The sequence below is a fragment of the Panthera pardus genome, unplaced genomic scaffold (genome assembly GCF_024362965.1).
Source record: "Panthera pardus isolate Hobbes unplaced genomic scaffold, ASM2436296v1 HiC_scaffold_11, whole genome shotgun sequence".
Classification (NCBI taxonomy): Eukaryota; Metazoa; Chordata; class Mammalia; order Carnivora; family Felidae; genus Panthera; species Panthera pardus.
In genome coordinates this window covers 76,493,642-76,517,139 of record NW_026526666.1, presented here as the reverse complement: position 1 = coordinate 76,517,139, position 23,498 = coordinate 76,493,642, and the positions used below count along the sequence as shown (strand labels likewise).

The 23,498-nt window shown below is 41.2% G+C and overlaps 1 protein-coding gene and 1 non-coding gene across 17 annotated transcripts in view; one reads left to right on the top strand and one right to left on the bottom strand.

Moving 5' to 3' along the window:
• The window catches only part of MACF1 (microtubule actin crosslinking factor 1), a 329,250-nt gene that overhangs the window by 64,278 nt on the left and 241,474 nt on the right, over nucleotides 1-23,498 (top strand). The window contains exon 1 of one of the 16 annotated variants that reach the window (XM_053897188.1): nucleotides 13,984-14,026. The exons of the other annotated variants lie outside the window; for them this stretch is intronic. Coding sequence (XP_053753163.1) covers nucleotides 13,999-14,026 — 28 coding nt within the window. The 5' untranslated portion in view covers nucleotides 13,984-13,998. Of the gene's footprint in view, nucleotides 1-13,983; nucleotides 14,027-23,498 lie in introns of those variants that run through there. 16 annotated transcript variants of the gene reach the window in all.
• On the bottom strand, nucleotides 732-838 carry LOC128775954 (U6 spliceosomal RNA). Its single transcript, XR_008420932.1, has one exon. It is a non-coding gene; the product is annotated as a U6 spliceosomal RNA (small nuclear RNA).

Here is a 23,498-nt window from a genome sequence, read left to right as displayed (position 1 = left end):
GACTTGGAGTTGACATCCTGGAGCAGACAATGTGGGCTTTCTAACTGATGATAGACTGGGGTGTTTGGAAATTAGCTTGAGGACTGAGAGAAGGAAGGTACGCGTGTGTGCAGGGCGGTCAATAAAAATGTCTGTCTCTACAGCAGCCAGGATAGTGGAAAATGGCTTGAGTCACCAACAGACAGGATTGCATCCTCCACAGTGAGAACTGTCTACCCCTCCCATTCCCAGAGCCCTTAAGTGAACCTATCACAATGGGGTGATTCTCTCCAGTGCAAGGAATCTGGGAATCTGCATATTTCTGGGGTGAGGCCTGTCAACATCTTTTACAGTACTACGCACCTACTTAGACTTTCAGTAAATCCTGTAGTTTTTGGATGCATGATGGTTTTGTACACTATTAAAGTTTATGCCCTCCTTAATTGTGTGTGTGTGTGTGTGTGTGTGTGTGTGTGTGTGTGTGTGTATTTAGCTCTTTTTAAAAAAATCTTACTTTTTAAAGTACTTTTTACACCCAGTGTGGAGCTTGAACTCACAACTCTGAGATCAAGTGTTGCATGCTCCACCTAATGAGCCAGCCAGGTGCTCCTCTATTTAGCTTTTCAAAGTAATTTTTATTTTTTCTTTTTATCTGAGTTGACACGCAATGTTACATTAGTTTCAGGTGTACAACTTAGTGATTTGACAGATTTATACATTGTGCTGTGTTCACCACGAGTATAGCTACCATAAAAAATATGGAATGCTTCATGAATTTGTGTGTCATCCTCAGACAGGGGCCAAGCTAATCTTCTCTGTATTGTTCAAATTTTAGTATATGTGCTGTCAAAGCAAGCACCTTAATTGTGTATTTTTTAGGCTTACTGCATGTTACTGGGCTAGAAAGGGTTATCAGTACAAGTTCACATTGGGGTTGGCTTCTATTGCTGCTGGTTTGAAATGCGCGGGGAATATGAGATTCCATGGCATAATGATCCGTACTCTAGATTTTCAAATGTGTGGGGTAGTTCTGTGTTTTTTGTTATGACAGGAGATGACTGTTACACTATGTCTCGCTCTCAAAGAGTGAGCCTGTATGTTAACAAAGTATAAATTATCATTTTTCCCTCATCCTTGGTTTTGTGTTTTTTGAAGTAGTTATTAGTATTGTCCCCACCATTCTGCCACAGTTTCTTTTGGCAATTTTCCTGGAGAAACGCCAGGCTATATAGCTCTAATCGTATGTATTATTCATTACAGCAACTGTGGGCATGGATCCTCTGGATGAATATCAGTTGCTAAATAGTATCTTTTGCTCATTATGGAGTGGCAGGAACCTTATAGACTTCCTGGTTTGATACATCTTGAAATCCTTTGATTTGGAAGATGAGTTTTTATAATTTGTTATCAACTAACTGGTTTATTCCCTGATAATGTTCCATGCTTTCTGTCTCTCTCTCTCTGGAAGTGCCTGTATCTTTCCCCTTCCTTCTTTTTCTTCTTCTTCTTTTTTTTTAAATTTTAAACATTTTTATTCATTCATTCATTCATTCATCTATTTTTTAGAGAGAGAGAGAGAGTGAGCAAGAGAGAGTGGGGGAGAGGGGCAGAGGGAGAGAGAGAGGGAATCTTAAGCAGCCTTCACGCTCAGCATGGAACCTGACTCAGGACTTGATCCCACAATCTGGGATCATAACCTGAGCCAAAATCAAGAGTCAGGTGCTCGATGGACTAAGCCACCCAGGTGCCACTCTTTTTTTTTTTTTTTTTTTTTTTAAAGATTTTACACATCAGGCTCTGTTGATAGCTTGGAACCTGGAGTCTGCTTCAGATTCTGTGTCTCCCTCTCTCTCTGCCCCTACCCTGCTCACACTCTGTCTCTCAAAAATAAATAAAATTAAAAAAAAAAAAGTCACATGCTCCATCAACTGAGCCAGCCAGGCTCCTCCTCCGACACTTCCTTCCTTTCATTGAGAACCTTTTGCCTATCCAAGACATTGAGGATACAAAGATTAATGACAATCCCTGTCACTGAGGGATTGTCAGTCTCTTGCATGGTCCAGTGGGATATCTATCCCCTCTGTCTGTTTATCTGGTGCTATTTATAGAGATATGAACAAAGTTACTGTGAGAGCAGAGGTGGAGTGATTACTAGGGGCAGCCTGGTGGGTGAATGGAAGACCTGACAGCAGAATTGGTATTTGAGCCAAATCTTGAAGTTGGGTAAGAGTTTGCCAGTTAGGGGAGAAAAGGTATTCTGGAAAGAAAACAGGTGTGCAAAGGAATAAACTCATGGAAGTCTGTTTCCTCTGGGGAAGAATGAGAAGTGTTATGAAGTAGGAAGCTGGGGAGAATGGGCAGTTGTTTAGGGTGAGAGATGAAGCTGGAATGGAGAGTTGAGTCTGTGTTATAAAGGGCTAAGCAATAATGTAGGCAGTAGACAGCACTAGATATTTTCAAGGCAGAGAAATGATATAAACAATCAGGGGCTTTTTGATAGGAGAGAAGTAGAACTCTGGCAGCAGTATGAGGTCATATAGAGAGGTAGGGCTGCACCTGAAGTGGAACTGTATGTATCTGATTTTAGTTTGTCCAGGACAAGAGAAGAAGAGAGCAGGCACATGAAATCCTTCTAAAAGGGAGTTTGGTTTTAGAAACAAACGGATTGTATATTTTTTTTTTTTTTTAAATTTTTTTTTTTTCAACGTTTTTAATTTATTTTTGGGACAGAGAGAGACAGAGCATGAACGGGGGAGGGGCAGAGAGAGAGGGAGACACAGAATCGGAAGCAGGCTCCAGGCTCCGAGCCATCAGCCCAGAGCCTGACGCGGGGCTCGAACTCACGGACCGCGAGATCGTGACCTGGCTGAAGTCGGACGCTCAACCGACTGCGCCACCCAGGCGCCCCAAACGGATTGTATATTGAACTACAGTTGGAGTGGAGACACTTTTCCCGCAGCTCAAGTTGAACATGACCCTGTGTTGTGCAATGGTTTGTGTTTGGGTCAGTATTTCCTGGGACTCGTCAGGTGATGCACTTCGGCATGAGGCCCATGGTGTAGCCGGGAGAATAGCAGCTCCAAGTGTGTGTCAGTGATAAGAGGGGAGAAGCCCATTTAGCTCTGCGTTGGGCTTCTGTTTCTTTGAAATTCTCTGGGCTGCAGAACCTGGCCCAGGACTCCCATCTTTTCATGACCCTTTACAGATAGCTTGGAGTGTGGACTTCATTATGTGTTGGAGTGTTGGCATTTGATACTGTCTGTGACCTCTCTGCCTATTCAAAATGTTCTTCTCTGTTAGCTTCAGTGAGAGCGTTTCTTGGTTTTCCTTTACCTTATTGCTGCTTATGTGCCTCTGCTGAGTCTTTTCTTTTTTCTGACTCTACCTCTGGCAGTTACCTAAGGGGTGAGGCAGTGTGGTGAAGTGGGAAGACCAGGGCCTTGGATCCAGGCTGGTTTGGGTTAAAATCCAAGTTTCTACATTTATTAGCTGAGTGACTTGGGTCAGGCTACTTACTTTCTCTGAGCTTCCATGTTCTCATCTGTAAAACGGGGATAAGAGTGTCTCCCACATGAAATTATGAGGATTACATGGAATGGCATAGGTAAAATTCCTAACACAGCGGGACATGTAAATACACCATACAGACATAGCTGGCATTATGATGCTTCTCCTGACCTTTTTTGTTGTTGTTGTTCCTCTAGCCAGTTCTTCTGGCGTCAGCTTTTCTTTGGAATTGCAAACTCCCACATCTGTCTTCTACTACTTAAAATTTCTCAGTGTTTTTAGGTGTTATTATTTTTTATTATGGTAAAAAAACATGTCATACCAAATCTACCCTCTTAACAAATTTTTACAAGTACAGCACAGCATTGTTAACTGTGTGCACATTTGTTGTGCAGCAGATCTCTAGAACTTTTTCATCTTGCGTGACTGAAACTCTGTGCTGGTTGAACAGCAACTCCTTGTCCTGCCCCACACCTCCATTGGCAACCACCAGTTTACTTTCTGCTTCCATGAGTTTAATTGCTTTTATAAGTGGAATCATGCAGTATATGCCATTCTGTGTCTGGCTGATTTCACTTAGCCTGTTGTCCTCAAGTTTTATCTATATTGTAGCATGACAGGATTTCCTTATTTTTTAAGGCTGAATAATATTCCATTGTATGTATAAAAATCTCAATTTATTGGTCTGTTTTTCAGCTGCCTGCAGGACATCTGTACTTGGATATCACTTGGAACTCAGTATTTTCACAACCAAGCCTAGACTTGGCTTTCCTCCTCGTTTCCCCAGTTTTGACAGTTGTGCTCACATTTTTCCACTGTCTTAGATCAGAAACCCTGGAGACATCTCTGGCTCCACTCTCTTCATCAACTCCCACTTTCAGTCTGTCATCGGGTCCTTTTGTTTCTTCAGAATTTCTCTTAAGTTTGTCCCTTTCTTCCCATTCCCTTTGCCATGAGTCTGGTCCAGTCACTCATCACCTCACGCCTCAACTACTGCAACTGCATCATATTTTGTTTTTGGTGCTTTCTGTTACCAAAAGTAGGACAGACCTTTTATTTTTAAATTATTTTTTAAGCTTACTTACTTTATCTCTACGTGCAGTGTGGAGCTCAAACCCACGACCCCGAGATCAAGAGTCGCTTGCCCCTCCAACTGAGCCAGCTAGATGCCCCATGACAGACTTTTGTGTTCTGTCCCCACTCCGACTCTTCCAGGCTTATCGCATGGAATTTCCAGAACACACTTTCAGCTGAAAACAGATCCATCTCCTTTAAAAAAAAATTTTTTTTAATGTTTATTTAGTTTTGAGAGACAGAGAAATAGAACCTGAGTCGGGGAGGAGCAGAGAGAGAGGGAGACACAGAATCTGAACTGTCTGAGCTGTCAGCACAGAATCTGAGCTGTCAGCACAGAGCCCGACGCGGGGCTCGAACCCACGAACCGTGAGATCATGACCTGAGCCGAAGTTGGATGCTTAACCAACTGAGCCACCCAGGCGCCCCAATCCATCTCCTTATTGTACCTTGAAGTGCCTCATTCATTCTCTACTGCGGCCATTTCTTAGGCAGTTTTTACCTAGAATGCCCTTTATACTTCACTGAAACCTATCCATTCCTTCCAGCCTCACCTCAGGCCTTGCTTCTCCATGAAGACTTCTCAGATTATCACTGTTCATGCTGATGTATTACTTTCCTGCATGGTAGTTTTGTCTTCTCATTGAAATTGTAAGCTTTTTGAAAGGAGTGTTTAATAGATGTCCCATTTCTGTAACTCTCATGGTACTTAGCCCATACCTAGCCAGATTTTAGTGCTCAGTACTGAACGCTGATAAGGTGTGGTGACCAAAGTGAGTTATTCTTTCATTTGACAGATATGTATGAGCACTCACCGTGTGTGCTGTGCTAGGCCCTGGGGTCTAGTGATAGACCGCACAGTGAGGAGACTACTTATCCTGTGCACAAGCACACAAAATATTGGTTGGTTGAGTGAATTTGAGGAAACCAGGTCAGACTCTAAGTGAGGACAAGTGACGAGAAGAGGGAGACTTTAGAAAATAGTCATAAATGAAACAATAATTTATTGAATATCCTCTGATGTTGATTTATTCTGGGTATTAGGGATATACCAAAGAACAGGGCCAAGTCTCCTCCATTGTAGAGCTTATATTCTAACACTTAAAGGTACTTTTAGGGGCGCCTAGATGACTCTGTCGGTTAAGGATCTGACTTCGGCTCAGGTCATGATCTCGTGGTTCGTGAGTTCAAGCCCTGCATCGGGCTTTCAGCTGTCAGCACAGAGCCCACTTTGGATCCTCTGTCCTAGCTCTCTGTTCCTCCCCTGCTCATGATTGTTCTCGCTCTCCCTTTCAAAAATAAATGAACATTAAAAAAATTGTTTAAAAAAATAAAGGCATTTTTAAAAGGAACACTTAATATTGAGTGAAGCTCATGTGTAGGAGGTGAGCACTGAAGGAGTTAATATGCTTGTAGGGCTCTAGGCTTTGTTGAAACAGATGGTTTCTCTGCCCTAGGGAGTGTTTTTAAGGGGGATTAGAGGACAGGGCTGAGTAGGGCCTGAGATCTCTCTCCTTCACCCCCTAGCACACACACACCTGCTGTTCTGGGGCCTGGTGAGCCATGTAACTTGTCTCCCCACTTGGTGGGCACTTATTTGTAGCTTGTAAGTATGGCTTCAGGGCTTGTTGCATGCTTCTGACCTTTCTTACTTTCCTTTCCTTTTATTTATTGTCCAACATCAGTGAAGTTCCATTTTAATTTAACAGATGTTGGGACTTGTCTGAGTTCCTCTGGTTCATGTCTACTTTTACATAATTGTAATCCTGACCTATATATGTGGTTTTTTTCCAATCCAGTTTTTTTTTTTTTGGTGGCAAAATACACATAACGTAAAATTTACCATTGTAATCGTTTCAAAATGTACAGTTCATTGAGATTACATACATCTGTAATGTTGTGCAACCATCACGACTAGTCTAGCTTCAGAACATTTTCACGATTCCAAATGGAAACCCTGTACCTATTAAGCAGTCACTCCCCCATCCCTTCCCCTCCCTCAGCCCCTGGTGACCACTAATCTGCTTTCTGACTTGTCTATTCTAGATCTTTCCTATAAATGGAATCCTATAACATGTGGCCTTTTGTGTCTGGCTTTTTTCACTTAACATATACATGTATGTTTGCATGCCTGTTTCATGTGACATTGTAAGGATTTTTTTAATTTTTTTTATTTTTAGTGTTTCCCTATAGTCATTATAAGTTCAGTTATAATGTTGGTAATGGCTTCACTTAGCCATTCTCTTAGTTGTTGAATGCTTGGGTTGTTTCCAGGTTGTTGCTATATAAAAACTGCTGCAAGGGACATCTCCCTGACTATGCTGTGTTGTCTTTCAGAGGACTCTGTATATTGCACACCAGCTGCAGAAGCACCATTGTCCTTGATTAGGATAGTGTGGCCTGTTATCCAACTCTGTGGGAGAACAGTCAAGTAATGAATTTTATATAGAAGGGAGCATTATACTTTGCAACAGAAGAGCTTGATCACCGGGGAATGGCAGGGAAAAGAAAGCTTTTTTTTCCCCTACTGTCTAGAATTCTCTGACACTGCCTCCACCCCCTTGGGTGTAGGAAGGAACTGATTATAGCAGTTGAAGATGAAATGTTTTATTCATTTATTCATTCAGCAAAAATGTGTGTGCCTACTGTAGGCCAGACATTTGAAACTTGCTGGTGGCTTGAGCCTGGCTGAGCAGTGCCTTTTACTCCACCTGCCTTTGATACTGCATGGGAGCAAGATGAGGGCCTGCTTCCTGGGTAATCAAGAGAATTCAGAGTCCTAAACCACATGGGACCTTATTACCTCATGGTTTAACACCTCAAGGTTTTGTACCATTATAGATAACAATCACAGCTTAATTTGGGCTATTCACTCCAGGGGATTTCAAAGCTGGGCTGAGACTCCTCATACCTGGCTACTCTTGTTTCCCACTGTGACAGAGACCTGGCTGCTAGGAGATATGCCTCTGGGCCTGTGTCCTCATAGTGGTTTTATTCATAATATCCTGGGTAAGGTAGCAAGGGGAGGGGGCTGTTGCCTGGGTATAAAGGCTTTAGGCACTTTAGTATCATAATGCTACTATGCTCATGCAGTGGATGGGGGTGGGAGTGTCAGAGATTCAGAGTTTAGCCCAGATCTATCTGGGGTCAGTGCTGCCGGGGCCTTCCTGACTTCGGGCAGACTGTTTCCCCTCCTTTTTTCCCCCTTACTGACCTATTTTTAAAAATAGTCTTAATTTCCCTTTCCCTGCTGGGAAAATATTGACTACTTAAGGCTGTTCAGGGCCACACTATGCCTCTAAAACCCAGTGCTAAGTGGAGAAAGCACTTGAAACAATTGCCAGATCTTAGCAGTTTACTTAGGAAAGTGGGGTGATTTGGGGTGAGAAGCACAGAGGCTAGTGAGAGCACCCAGAGTTAGGCCTCATCTCTGCCCTCATCTGCTACCACTTGTTGCTTTTCTTCCACTGTCAGAACTTGATCTGTTATGTGTCTGTATCTTCAGATGTATTTTTCTGCCTAGTGTGCTTGAAAAACTGTCAAACATTCCCCCACTCAGGAAGGGCATAGAGGAGAGAGGGCCTAGACCATCAGGCGTAGTAGGGACTCTGTTCTCTCTCTTTCTCCCTAGACCCTGGACCAAGTCGGCCTGGAGTTACTGAGGGGTGGTGTGTTTATGTTTCTGTGGGCTGGTTTTACTGACTGAGACACAAAAGCCCAAAGCACAAGCCATTCCCACAAGCCTAACATTTTCATATTTCTTTCTCTGCCAAAGAATCTTTGGTTAGGGTTAAGAATAACTAGTCTGTCTGTGGAAATACCAAGGCCTTTTGTTTGCCAAAAGAAAAGGGCTTTTGATTAAGGCCTTCTTCACATTTTTTTCTTTTCCTTAAGCTGCTGTGGGAAGACTTGAGAGCCTGTGAAGGTACTGTGTTTGAGGGGTTTGGGGGGAGGAAAGATAGCTAAAGAGAACAGGAGAGACTTAATCAGAGACTTTTGCAGAAGTGGAAAGAAGGAAACAAAGGAAATGATAATATTTCTCCAATTTTTGGTGATTGCTTTTGCTAGTCTTTCCTTCTTCCTGTTTTTTATGAAATACATCCAAAACGAGAGTTCCCCAAGGATCTACACTGCTGATGACCTTGGATCCCACGTTGTCACTTAGTGTGTCTACTTAGCCTTCCCCTTTTGGCCAGAGTTTTTCAACTATAACATGAGGATTGTGATAGTGCCATTTTCATACAGTGGTAATGAGAAGTGAGTGAGGTAATTATGTAAAAAGTACTTAGAACAGTGCCTGGTATATAGTAAGTGCTCAGGAAATATTGACTGTTAGTTCTGTAAATATTACTACTACTGTCTATCTACTACAGATGCTGAGTGTAGCTAGCTTTATTTTTCTGATTTCAAATGTTGCTGTGTAAGGCTATCAGTCAGGCCTTTGTCTTTTTAGAATAAAAGGAGGTAGAGGTTCTCATCAGGCATGATCTTTTTGTCAGTCAGAGGCAAAGGGAAAGACTTATTCTCTATGTAGACACTTCTTAGAGGTTCAGTGTCTCCATAGTTGAATGTCAACAAGGATTCCATTTCATTAAGAGGAGCTTATATTATTACTCTCTGGCAAAACTGCTCTTATTTGTGGGATGGGCGTGGGTCATGACTCCAAGAGGTCATCTACTTTCTTGGTCTTTGATTGAGGGTAGTGAGGTTTCTCGTGCTCCAGGAGAACCTTGAACTGAGTTGTAGAGGAGGTGCCCCTGGTCTTCCAAATACACAGTAGTGAGAGAAACAGGAAAAGGAAATCTCAGTAGGGAAAGGGGGAGTCCTCAGGGCTGGTCTGGCCCCAGTGACTCTAGTACCAGGCTGGGGGAGTGTCATTAATGGCACGTCCGAGCAAGTGCCCAGCCACTCCATTTCCCTGGCCATCCATGAGAGACCTGCTGCGCTACCCATCTTAAGTCTCTGGGCTGTTTTGTAAGCTTGCTGCTTCCTTTCCCGAGTTTCTGGTGTGTGGCTAGAGGGTGACACAGATATGTAAGTTGGTGGTCTCTTTCTTGGCCTTTTCTGTATTGTCTTGAGCTTTTAGGAAGGATTTCCATGTCTGCCCTGTCTTCCCCACAAGGTGAAGTCTCATCTTACCTCTTGCAGGAGATTAGATCCTAATGGCAGCACATAAAGTGAAAATCCCAAAGAATCAAAATTGTCTTTGAAAAATACCTTAAATGACCCATAAATCAAAGTATATAAACATGGTTTTGTGTATATGCCAGGACAGAGTTAGAACACTGCATGGAGTAGTTGGCTTGTAGTTAGGGGGCATTTTATGGAAAGAAAATAAGTCTTCTCAAACACTAGAATCATATTCAGTATTCAAGGTGCTGGCAGTGTGAGACCACATGGGAACTGAGACTCACTGATGTCTCAGATTCGCATCCTCTCTCTCATATTCACCTTGGTGCATAACCCGACCTTGGCATAAAACCTTACCGAGTGGAGCCGTGAGCAAACCTATGTGTGTGTGTTTAAATTACTTCTCTCTCTGTGGTCAAATTTGTATAGTTAAACGCAAGTGTGTTCTGATTCGCCTGTATCCCTTTTTGCTGTTTTTCTTATTTCTTCTGTTTTTTAAATCTTTGTTTTCTTCTCCTAAACCTGATTTCTAGCTCTCAGAAGTTCTTTTCTCATCCAGAATGCTGATTTGTATGCTTGCCTTTTGCGTTTATTTGTTTTCAGTGTTCAGGATTCTTTCAAGGAGTCTGGGAGAGAGTGCGAGTGGCTGGGTGTGGGGAGACCTCAAAGAGTCTTCTTTTAAATTCTGTAGTCACAGTTTCAGCTTTCTCCACTAACTTAAGATTTTTATCCTTCTCATATAAGGCCTTTTCTTTCTTTCATTTTCTTCCCTTTTAAGGCCATTTTTTCTATAGAAAATTCCTGCTTAGGGTAGGCCAGTTAGAAATGAATTCTCATTATACCCACTAGACTAGACATCACTGGTTTAGCTCTAGAGGTTTAGTTGGTTCGTGGATCAACCCCAAATTTACAGAGGTAGATGAGGAAGAGCCCACCCAGAGAGGTCAAAAGACACTTTCCTCAAGTCACCCAGCTGGTTATTGACAAGCCGAAACTATGACCTGGTTTCTCTGAATCCCAGTGCTTGCCTTTGAAGCCTTGGAGAGGAACGGTCCTTTGAAAGACCCCAGCCTTTGGGAAATTGTGACTTCTTTTGATTAACTTTATTTCAGTTCCTTTCCTTAACAAAAATGCCAAACAATACAAATGTCAAGAGGGTTAGGAATTCTATTTCAAAGATGTATTTGAGAATTATGTGGCATCTCTTGAGAAAGTCTAGAAACTTGGAGGTATGTTATGATTTCCAAGACCAGGAATCACTGTTATTGGCCTGGGGATTTGAGAGAAGGGAAATTGGTGACCATAGTTGTAGGAGGACCAGGGTTTGTTTAGGGCATCACCTGGAACCCAAAAGGGTAGTTAAGGTCAACAAACACTTGTTAAATTCCATTCTTTGCAAGGCACAGAACTAGGTGTTGAAAATACACTCATAGGCATGGCTTTCAAAGGGCTCACACAGTCCTCCGGTCAACTTGAGAAAAGAAGGTAGTGTGTGTATTTGGAGAGCTACCTTAGCAAAGCCGTAATTTCTCTTGTCCTGATTTGGTCATAGAACTGGAGGAGATGGAGTTTCTGTTCGTTGGGACGTTGGAAAGCTGAATGCTAGTTTGGTCTCAAATAGGGTAAGGTGGAGTTTTCCTAGTGTCTCAAGAGTCAGTGGTATTTACTCAGTGAAAGAGGCAGTTGGGGAAACATGGAGTTCTTTGTACCCTTTTCCTCCTTTTCTTTCTAATGTTCTTCCTTCTGGGAGCTCCTGGTAAATAGTAAAGCTAGGTAGTTTCTCATACTTAAGTTTTTTTTTTTTTTTTTAACTATTTCTTTTGAGCAGTGGGGACTATCAGAAATAAATAACTGATAAGAAAAATGATTGTGAAAGATTGCCCTTCCTGCATGTAAATCAAACAGTAATCAGGCTTGAGGGAAGTCTATGCTGTCAGTATTTTCAGACATAGAGACAGAAGGAGCTTCTGTCTGGGAGGGCCATATAGTTGTCCTGGTCTTTGTAACCCCACTCCATCCTACTTGTTGTCAGGTTCCTTCAGCTTTTGTTGGTTCAAAACATCACATTTAACAAAGGTCAATGCTGCAGCCCTTGCTTTCTCAATCCTAAGAAAATGGATTATTTTCAGCCATATGTTTCTTCTGTACCCCAGAAAAAAACCTAAAACAAAACAAAAAATGAACAACTGAAACCCTCCAATAAAACAAAAACTTCAGCAACCATGATTGGCTTGTAGAGCCTCAGGTGTTGGGCCACCTCATAGGATTTCTTATGTAGGACTTTTCCAGATTGATGACTAATGTACAAAGAACTGCCTCAGGCCCTGCTGTCATCATTTTGCTGTTCAAGGAGGACATCAGAGAAGGGTCCAGGAACCACCCCCCATGTCATTCATAACATTTTTATTGCTGTCTGAGAAGGGGATGGTGGTGGTCATGGTAGGAGCATTTGTGTGTGTAGAGCAAGGTAGGACTCCAAGCCCCATGCCCAGTTTCTAATTGGTATTGGTAATATATCCTTTCAGAGAGTCAGCTCTATGAGGTAACTTTGTGGAAACATCTCAGTTCTGTTCTATGCACTGTTTGTTTTGCGATCTACCAGTAACTGTAGTGAATGGGAGAGCCTTTGCCTTCTGAAGTGCCCTTAGGCTGTTCCCAGTGACCCTCCAGTCTTAAGAATCAGTTGGGTGAGAATAATGCTGAAATCCTGTAGCTGTTCGGTTCAAAAGAAAAGCTGCACTGCCATGGTGATAAAGCTCCCAATTGAATAAGGAAAACGGCAATTTCCAAGAATCTGGGTGGTAGTCATTTTACTCAAGTTGAGAAATGGGATCACTGAGAAGGATTTCCGCAGTATCTAGGCTGTCAGGGAAACAGTTATTCCCCACTGCCTCCTATTTACAAATTCCAGGAGAGGAGCTTGAGGCGTCAAGGTTGTGTCCCTGTCTTCACTATGACAGTCCACAGAGGCCTTCCACCATACTGCTTTACAATTCACTGTAGTTTTTCCTTTTACAAATACTTTATATCCCATGTATATATATGTATATATGGAGTGGGATTACAAAGACCATATATATATACATATATATATATATATGTATATGTATATATATCTTAGTACCTCATAGATGCTGCATGTGCATTAACAGTCTTCCTGAAACCTGAAAATACAAGAAATATAAAAATACACACTTTATGAACCTTGGCTTCTGGGAAGCCAACTTGGGATTTCCCTTGTCTATTTGTCCTATCAGACTCCTTGAGAGGGATGGTAAGAACATTTCTCTCTTTTTCCCTCTCTGCGGTTCACCCAAATGGGACAAATTGTTGGATTCAATAACGTTATTTTCCAAATGATTCTTAAGGCATGAGGGTCACTGAGATTTATTTTTAAATTCATAATCTTGGGTTGAGGGAAAGCAGTTGTCCTTACTGAATTCCCTTGTGGAGACTTTCAGCTGCCCAGACACCCCCACATCTTTACTAGGCACATTCCAGCAGTCTTAAAGCCCTGGCCCTCAGGAGTGAAATTCTGGTCTGGCGTCTCACTCCTGGAATCCTATCATGAGCCATGGCCATGCGTGGATTAGGTGTCAGATTGAAAAGCTGAAGGAACAGGTGGCATGTGAGCTTAATATAAAACTTCCGGCTTGGTAAAGTGGTTTTGGAGACTTATGCTTATTGAAAGTTTCCTTCTGCTTTCTTGTTTGCTTTAGCCATCTTTTGATGGTCTGCTTAGCTCCCTCCAGAGTTTTCTAGGAGCATCCTGGAAGCCTTCAGAATACAAGGAGTTAAACTGCAGTGAACTTGGAGAATGATTAAACCGTGATTAAGTGTTATTTTAACTTCTGTTTACAGAGGAGAAATGGAAATCATCAGGGAAAAAAAGTTTGTAGTTTTGACTGAAGTCATCTTATCTTTCTTGGCCAGGGCTGCCTGCCGTTTTTAGTTTCATTTTTAGCTGCAAGGTGAACTCCCCCCACACTTCTGTTCTGATGTCCATCTTTGTCTTTGGTCATATTTCTCTCTCTGTCTCTGCCCACGACTCCCTTTCTTCCCACCTTGACCTCTGCCTCTTTCCCTCCCTCCTTCATGTTATTGGTCTAGGAAAGCCAGTTCCACTCAGAACAGAGGTGGAATGGGACTCGGCTGCTCTCCTGTGTCTTCTGTTCCTTGAAGGCCTTGAGATGAAGCATCGATAGGAGATTTGGGATATTTGGAAAGCCACTGGACTAGTGGAAAAATCACTAGATAAAGAATTGAAGATGCCGGGGTTGAATCCCAGCATTGCTGCTTAATAGCTGTATGATCTTGGATAAGTTACTTCATCTCTGTAAGTCTCAGTTTCCTCTTCTGTAAAATGGGGAGATAATTCCTGTTGGTAAAAGTAGGATTTAGAGAGGATTAGAGTTATGCATATAAAGATTATTCTCTAATCCTAAGAAAATGGGTTATTTTCACCCAAGAGGTATTTAATTATGTTTGAAAGTGGGAGCTTTGTAGTGTAATCGAAGAGGTCAGAGTTGATGGTAGCTAGTGGACTGCCTTTGGTTAGCTTTTTGCCTACTTAACTACATAATGTTAATTGTATAGTTTATATATTATAACATAAAGTTATACTACTCTTTGCCTTTATTCTAGTCTAGTAAATACAGTGGCAACCCAAAGGAGGGCTAGATAGGCCTTTAGTGTATCCCTTCCCCCAACCCCCTCCCCTCCTCCCTTACCCCAGCCACTCTAAATGAACACATTTAAGTGCAAATTGTTTGCTATATAAATATAGCACCAAGAGTTGCTATGATTGTGTCCCCTCTTCTGACCCAATTGTTACATATGAGTCCATTTTATTAAAAATGTCTGGTTCCCTACTCTGGTACTGATGCAAAGATTTATTTCTCTCAGAAATTATTTGTGGCCAATTTATATAAAAGAAGATGTAAAATAATCTCTGAACATTTTATTTTGTCTCATTTGAGGCATTTCTCTACCTCATTGAGGTAGAGAAGTGGGTCATAGTTATTCCATCTTTTGTCGTTTACTAAAGTGGAGTGAGCCAAGGCCAGTGGGGCCTGGCAGATCACAGGACCTTTGCTGTTCCTCTCAGACCTAGTTAAGCTCGGCTAAGTCTCTAGGTCTTAGAGTACTCAGCTGTTTTGGAAACTAGTTAAAAAGCATAATGTATTGCAATATGGAAGACACTTTGTGGCTTTCTAATTAGTATCTTTTAGCATTTTATTTCTTTTCAGGGGGGGTCCTTAAAATCAAGTATCTCCAGTGTGCTAAGTATTTGATAGAACATAAAGAAATTTAAGTATCAGAAAACAGTGGCTCAGATTGCTTCTTACCTTATATGTTCATGCACTGGAAGAGTTAATATTGTTAAGATGGTAGTACTCCCCAAACTGTTGTACAGATTCAGTGTAGTCCCCACCAAAATCCCTGCTGGCTTTTTTTTTTTTTTTTTTTTTTTTTTTTGCAGAAATTGACAAATTGACCCTAAAATTCATGTAGAAATGCAAGGGATCTGTAATAGCCAAAATAATCTTGAAAAAGAAGAACAAAATTGGAAAACTCCCATTCCCAATTTGAAAACTTATTATAGTAATCAAGACAGTGTGGTATTGGCATAAGAATAGGCATATAGATGGATGGTATAGAATTGAGAATCCAAAAATAACCCTCTACATTTATAATCAGTTGATTTTTGACAAAGGTGTTGAGACAGTTCAATGGAAGTAATTGTCTTTTCCGCAAATTATACTGGGACAAGTTCATATCCATATGCAAAAGAATGAAGTTGGACCCCTACCTGACACTGTATGCAAAAGCTTAAAATGGCCCACAGATCTATGTGTAAGAGCTAAAACTATAAAAACATTTAGGAGAAAATTTGGGAAAAAAATCTTTGTGACCTTAGATTAAGACATCATTTCTTGAATATGGCACCCAAAGCACAAGCAACAAAAGAAAAGAAAAAAATAGATAAATCGGACTTGATCAAAATTAAAGACTTTAGTGCTTCAAAGGACACTATTTTTTTAAGTTTATTTATTTATTTTGAGAGAGAGAGAGAGCGTGCGTGTGTGCGCGCTCAAGTAGGGGAGGGGTAGAGAGAGAAGGAGAGAGAGAAAATCCCAAGCAAGATCCATGCTCAGTGTGGAGCCCAACATGGGGCTCAGTCTCACGACATGAGATCATGACCGGAGCAGAAATCAAGAGTTGGACACTTAACTGACTGAGCCCAGCTGAGCCCAGCTACTGACTGAGCCCACTGAGTTCCAGTGTACTGTCCCCAGTACACTACTTAAAAAGTGAAGAGACACACCACAGAATGGGAGAAAATATTTACAAATCATATATTTAATAAGGGATTTATATTTAAATGTATAAAATGAACCAATAGAATCTAACAGTTAAAAACCACACAACTCAAAGATGGACAAAAGATTTGAATAGACATTTCTCCAAAGAAGATACACAAATGACCAAAAAATACATGAAAAGATGCTTAACATTTTTTCATTAAGGAAATGCAAATCAAAACCATAATGAGAATGCCACTTCATAACAACTAGAATGGCTACTATAATAAAAAAGTGAAGATGTGGAGAAATTGGAACCCTTATACATTGCTGGTGGGAATGTAAAATGGTTCAGCTGCTTCAGAAAATAACTTAGTGGTTCCTCAAAAAGTTGCATGACCTAGCAATTCCACTAAGTATATATCCAAGAGAAATGAGTACGTATATCCACATAAAACTTGTACAACATATGCTCATAGCAGCATTATTCATAATAGCTCAAAAGAGGAGACAACCCAAATATCCATCAACTGATCCAACAGATAAACAAAAAGTGTCATATGTATACAATAGTATAATATTCAGCAACAAAAAGGAATCAAGTATTAATCAATGCTAATATGGATCAAACTTAAAAACATGCTAAGTGAAAGAAGACCATTACAAAAGACCACATATTGTACGATTCTATTATACAGAATAGGCAAGTCCATGGAGACAATAAGTAGGTTAGTGGCTGCTGGGGCTGGGAGAGGGTGGAATGGGACATGATTGCTAATGGATATAGGGTTTCTTTGAGTGGTAATGAAATGTTCTAAAATTACATGGTGGTGATGGTTGCACGACTCTGTGAATATGTCAAGATCCATCGAATTATTTGCTGTAAAAGGGTACTGAAGGGCGCCTGGGGGGCTCAGTTGGTTAGGTGTCCAACTTCAGCTCAGGTCATGGTCTCATGGTTTGTGAGTTCGAGCCCTGCATCAGGCTCTGTGCTGACAGCTCAGAGCCTGGAGCCTGCTTCAGATTCTGTGTCTCCCTCTGTCTCTACCCCTCCCCTGCTCACGCTCTGTCTCTGTCTCTGTCTCTCAAAAATAAACATTAAAAAAAATCTTTTTAAAAAGGGTAAATTGTATGGTATGTGAATTAAACTCAATAAAGCTGTTATTTAAAAAATTTAGGGTGATTTGTATGTATGAATAGTATTTTGTCAATTTGTGCTTGTCTCCTTATTCCTGCCATTGTGAATCTTGAAGTTAGAGCATCACTGTCTTGAGCACTGGGTAGGTTACTGTTGCCCCAAAGCCTCAAGATGAGAAATTTAGGTTTGCTATCACTTTATGTGGAATAGTTGATGGCACATTGTATAAGGAACAAAAGCTTTTAAGGCGAATGCCCTGAGGTTGAAAGCTTTCCAGGTTTTAAGTGTGACTCTCGGTGTCCTACGTTCATTCTTATTTATCTTCTCAACTCTGTGTTCCACTGGCATAGATAGCTTATGTTTTGGGTCGCAGGCCTCCTTCCAGCTCCACCAAGAACCTCAGTTCTTTCATTTCTTACATTTTTTTCTCCAGGCTGTTGATCTTGCTCTGAGACACTCTTTCCTGGGAGGTGTAGAGACAGCAGCTGGAGGAGCCGCTGGGTGGCGCCCTGTCCTCAGAGGACTGACAAAAATAATGACTTGGCCTGGAAGAGGCCTGGGCTTGTGTTGGCAGGAAGAGATGACTCATTTTTCATCAAAGGAATTTCAAAGAAGATATAATGACAGGATGATGTCAGAGGAGCAGGTGGAGACAGGAACCTCGATTGAGGCTGGAGGGAGGTGTTGAATTGTATGGTTGCCTGGGCAGTCAGAATGATTGACTAGCACAGATCACAAGAAACATCACCTGTTTTTTAGTTCCTTTCTCATGAGCCCTGGTGTGGGCAGTGCTGTTCATGAGCCTTTAGAGCATGTGGTCAAGTCTCTGCCTGTCTTGGGTGTACCGTGTTTTTAACTGGGTGAGACATCTCATGACATCCTGTGCCAGTCGTGGATTTCTTTCACTCGCAGTGTAGTGTGGTCTTGCACTCTGCGTGTTAGCTCTATGGTTAGCAGTGTCTGTGTCTCGGAATTGAAACTCACATGCTCGTGGAGGCTGGAAGTGTGGCATTTCCCCTGATATTTTAGATACAGGAACTTGCCTAGATATCAGAAGGTCAAATCTCAGAGACTTGGCTTTATTGCCAAAAGTACTCTGGTTCGCTCCAGTGTTGTTTTTTTGTTGTTTTTTTTTTGTTTTTTTTTCAGTTTCCTCCAGTGTTTTGGCAAGACCTGGATCTTTGCTCTAACCTCAAATTTCTTTTCTTTTTTTTTTTTTTCCTCTCTTTGAATTGGAGGCCCTCTGTGGTGTGTAGGGATAAAGCTGATAAGTGGGGGAAACTTACAGTCAGGAGAAAGGATAGTAATTTTCAGTATCTCTTCATATTGCAACTCACTAAAGTTGGTTAGGTATTCAGGCTTCCATTTATTTTATTTTATTAATTATTTTTTAGTAATTAATTAACTCATGACTCTGAGATCAAGAGTCAAATGCCCCTCTCCCACAACTGAGCCAACCAGTCACCCCCAGGCTTCCATTTACATTAAGCTTACAGAAGAGTGTTCCTAGTCACTACTATTATGCCTTAACACTTACCAGACTCTGCATGATTATGAGATTGGAGGCTAAACCAGCAGTTTTCAAAAAGATAAGAGAGGGTATTTATCGCTTGTATTCTGTGTCAGGATTCAGGTCTCCCAAGGAATATCTGGGGAGAGATGGCTTAGTAATATCAGTTGCTGTCTTTGTGCTTTATGAGTCATTTATCTGAAAGTGGCTTGGAGTACTTTCTGGTAGCATTGGACAGAAGATATTGCCTCTCTTTAAGACACACCATAAACAAGAAGAAAAAGTTAAAAAACAAGGCAAAACAAACCCCCCAGAATTGGATGGCATGGAGGAAAACATTATTTGGTGCTGTCTTGAATTGTTGCATCCTTCTGGCTGATCATCTGGCTGTACTCCTAGGTACACTGTGGAACTATAGCTGATCTTTGGAGGAAGGGTAGGAAGGATGTGAATCAGGAGGGACTGAATCAGAGGTTTCTTAGAGAAGAGTGCTGGACTTCCCTGGGCCCTAGGTGGCAACATTCCTCCTCCATACTAGTTGTACTTCTCCCTGTATCTCTCCATGAAATAACAAATCATTAGAAGAGACTTTTAGCCTGACATGCCAAAGACCGAGGGGAAAATGCTCCCAAGCATGGGTTTTATTTGGGAGACCCCTGAGGGTAATCTATGATGAGGCTGTTTCAGAAGTCACCACCTGACTCACTGAGTCAGATGAGTCTGAGTGGAAGCAGCAGTCTTGACCAGAACATGTTCTTTATACCTGCCTATAATGTGTATAGATCTTCCCTTTCTTTGGTTATGGGTGAAATGCCTTTAATCATAAGGTCAAGCAGTGATAAGGGAGAAATGTTCCGACACAATAATTAACCAGAATGTTAAGGGAATCTATTGTGGGGATTGGGATTCCAAATATCTTTTTGATTTTTCCTTTTTCTTCTTTTTTTTTTTTTTTTTTTTTTTTTTTTTAGTGGGAGGACTCTTTTAAGGGCTCATTGTTACCTATAGGATAAAATCCAAACTCATCTTGTTATTTAAGACCTTTCATAATCCAGCCCAACTTTCTATAAACTTATTTTTATCAAAATTATATTTATTCTTATTTTAAAAGATCAAATATTACTATGAGACTTACAACAAAAATTACCTGGGGCGCTTGGGTGACTCAGTCAGTTGAACGTCTGACTCTTGGTTTCAGCTCAGGTCATGATCCCAGGGTTGTGGAATTGGGCCCTGCATCAGACTCTGTGCGGAGCGTGGAGCTTGCTTGGGATTCTCTCTCTCTTCCTCTACCCTTCTCCCCTACTCTCTATCTTAAAAAAAAAAAAAAAAAAAAAAAAAATCTGTTTTGTCCCTCCCCATTTCTGAGACTGCTTCCAAGTCATGTAGAGGTGTTTGGGTTTTTTTTTAGTATTTTCCACTACATTTCCTTTTTTTTTTTTTTTTTAATTTATTTATTTATTTTGAGAGAGAGAGAGCACGAGCAGCGGAGGGGCAGAGAAAGGGAGAGAATCCCAAGCAGGCCCCATGCTATCAGCTTAGAGCCCTATGCAGGGCTTTATCTCATGGAACTGTGAGATCATGACCTCAGCTGATATCAAGGGTCGGTGCTTAACTGATTGAGCCACCCAAACACCCCTCTTTCTTTTCTTTTCTTTTTTAAATTTTGTTTATTTATTTAGAGAGAGAGGGAGCATGAGTGGAGGAGGGAAAGAGAGAGAGAGATACAGTACCGGAAGCAGGCTCTAGGCTCTGAGCTATCAGCACAGAGCCTGACATGAGGCTTGAACCCACAAACCACGAGATCATGACCTGAGCCGAAGTCCTATGCTTAACCCCTGAGCCACCAAGGCCCACCCCCTCTTTCTTTTTCTTTAAAGTAGCTTCCAGCCCAACAGGGTGCTTGAACTCACAACCCCGAGATCAAGAGTCACATGTTCTACTAATTGAGCCAGCCAGGCACACCTCTACTACATTTCTTTCTCTCTCTCTTTTTTTAAGTTTATTTATTTATTTTGAGAGAGAGAAGGCACGAGTCAGGGAGGGGCAGAGAGAGAGGGAGAAAGAGAATCCCAAGCAGGCTCTGCACTGTTAGCATGGAGCCCAATGTGGGGCTTGAACCCACAAACCATGAAATCATGACCTAAGCCAAAATGGAGAGTTGGACGCTTAACTGACTGAGCCACCCAGGTGCCCCCTACTACATTTTGTAAATATACCCTTGTTTTACTGCTTCTTGATTTTTCATTTTTTGACATTATCTGTTGATAATCAGCTATAGAAAATTAGGATTTAGTTCTTTCATCCCCGCCCTCTTCCCTCTTCTCCCTTTTCTCATTGTCACACATTATTTCCATTGTGTGGTATTCAGTGTTTAGATTATTATGGTCATATAAATATTTGCTTAAAGGTGAGCCACACAGTATTTTATAATTACATTTCCTTTCTTGACTGACTTTTTTCCCCCTGGAATTAATTGCCTTATTTTATCACTTGTTTTCTTGGCCCTAACTCCATGCTCTCCCATGGGGACTGTAAGACAGCTCTCAGTATGTTGGAACATATCAAATAATATACATATGTATATATTTTTAATAATCTTTGGAGAAATTCCCCAGGAGTTTCTTTTCTCCAGTTTTGTTCTCCAACTCAAGCCTTGAGTAAAGTTGTCATTCTGGGACTTTTCCTGCACCATCATATTGGGAAATTCATTTACCTCTCTTCTGTGTTCAATCCCATGTTTCCTGTATCTCATGCTGCCATTTTTCTTGGTTTACTCCATTCCTTCATTGGAATATACCTTAGAGTAGTTTCCTAAGAAAAGATACATGAGAAGTAAATATTTTTGAGACTTTGCTTATCTGAAAATGTCTTTATTCTACTTTTCATTTGATTAAGAGTTTGAGTATAGCCTTCTAGTTTGCAAATGGTGTTCCATCAGAGTTTTGAAGACAATCCTCCCTCTGCCTTCCTGTGCTGCTACTGAGAAGTCCAATGCCATTCTGCTTTCTGAATTTTGTTTGTGACCTATTTTTTTTTCAACAGCTCTTAGGATTTCATTTTTGTCTCTGGTGTTCTGAAACATTGTGATGATGTGCATTGGAGAGGATCTTTTTTAATTTGCTGAGTTGAGTTCTCCTTAGGTCTTTTTCATTTGAAAACACATCTTTCATTTATTAGTTCTTTGATAATTTCCACCCTTCCATTTTCTCTTTCTGATACTTCTGTTAGCTGGATATTGAGCTAATTTGATGGCTTCTCTGAATATTTCCTTCCCTGTATTTCCTCTATCTTTGTCTTTTTGTTTTAGTTTGTGGTAAAGATCCTCAGCAATATCTTCCAACTCTTCTTTACAATGGTTTATTTCTGTTGTCGTATTTTTTATTTCTGAGCATTTAAAAGATTTTCTGAGTGTTCCTTTTTATACTACTTGTTCTTGTTTTATGGCAATATTACTTGTTAGTGCATTCTGAGGATATTAATTACAGTGCCCTCAACCCCCTCAATGTTTTCCTCTGCTTCTAATATTGTCTCTGTTTGTTGCCTTTTTTTTTTTTTAAGTTTATTTATTTTTGAGAGAGAGCGAGAGAGAGCGAATGCCCGCACACAGGGAAGGGGCAGAGAGGGAGAGAGAGAGAGAGAGAGAGAGAGAGAGAGAGAGAGAATCCCAAGCAGGTTGTGTACTGTTAGCACAGAGCCTGATGTGAGGCTTGAACCCACGAACCATGAGATCTTTGTGAGATCATTACTTGAGCCAAAGTCGGACGCTTAACCAACTGAGCTGCCCAGGTGCCCCTGTCTCTGTTTCAGGCTCCTTTTGTTTGTTCATTTTGGTCTCTGTCTTTCACCTTAGAGATGCTGTTAAAATGTCTGATGTTTCTTGGTGATCTTCATATATAAGACTTAGCTCTTAAAAAGCTAAGCCTAACAAGCTGACTTGTTGACTGGTGTGTTCTTAATGAATTATCAGGTAGGGGAGGTCTTTTTCTCCAGAGAGGAATTGGCCAGTCTTCGTCTGGGGCCTTTTAAGCCTGGCAGCCAGAGCTCTGGGGTTGCCAGTCTGGACAGTGGGGCAGAGGGGAGCGTCTTGTTCATTATGTCAGATTTCACTGAATACCCCTGTTATTAGTGAAGCACACTTCTGACCTCATGTGGGCCTCACGACTTTGAACGTGTCTTGTATTCAGCCTCATCATGCAGCTTTCTACCCCTTGCCCTCAAGCCTACAGAGACCCCTGATGCATCCAGTTCCCCAGACTTTCTGGAGCCCTGCAGCAGTTTCCCTGGTTTCTTCTTGTTCCCCATTCTTCACAGGCACTTAGCAGAAAGATTAAGCTGAAATTTAAATTAGTGAACGTTGATCTATCCATGCTGTGGTTTTTGAAACTTCTGTTGATATTTTTATTCTTTTCTGTGGGTTTGTCCTGTTTTTATCCCTTGACTGTCATTTTCCTGAGGTTTCAGAAAGAATGGAGATAAATGTGCGTGTTAAGTCTGCCGCATAGAACCTAAAGTTGGCAGAAGTGAATCTTCCAAACTTCTTGCTCGTTCACTCTCAAATGCACAAACTCTGTGCTCTAGTTTTCTTTCTTTCTTGTTTTCATTTTCTTGCTCAGGTTATCTTTCTTCCTGGAATGTGTGCTCTTTTTGATTTTAGAATGTTGACATCCTACATGTTCTCCTAAACCCAGTTTATGTGCCTCATACAGGGAAGCCTCCCCCCACCCCCAATTTCTCCAACTGGAAATGACCATTCCATTGACTGCATTCCTAAATTTCTTGTTCACTGAATTCTCGTGGTCTTGCCACCCTCATGACACAGCATACTGCCTTATGCTATAATTATTTATACACA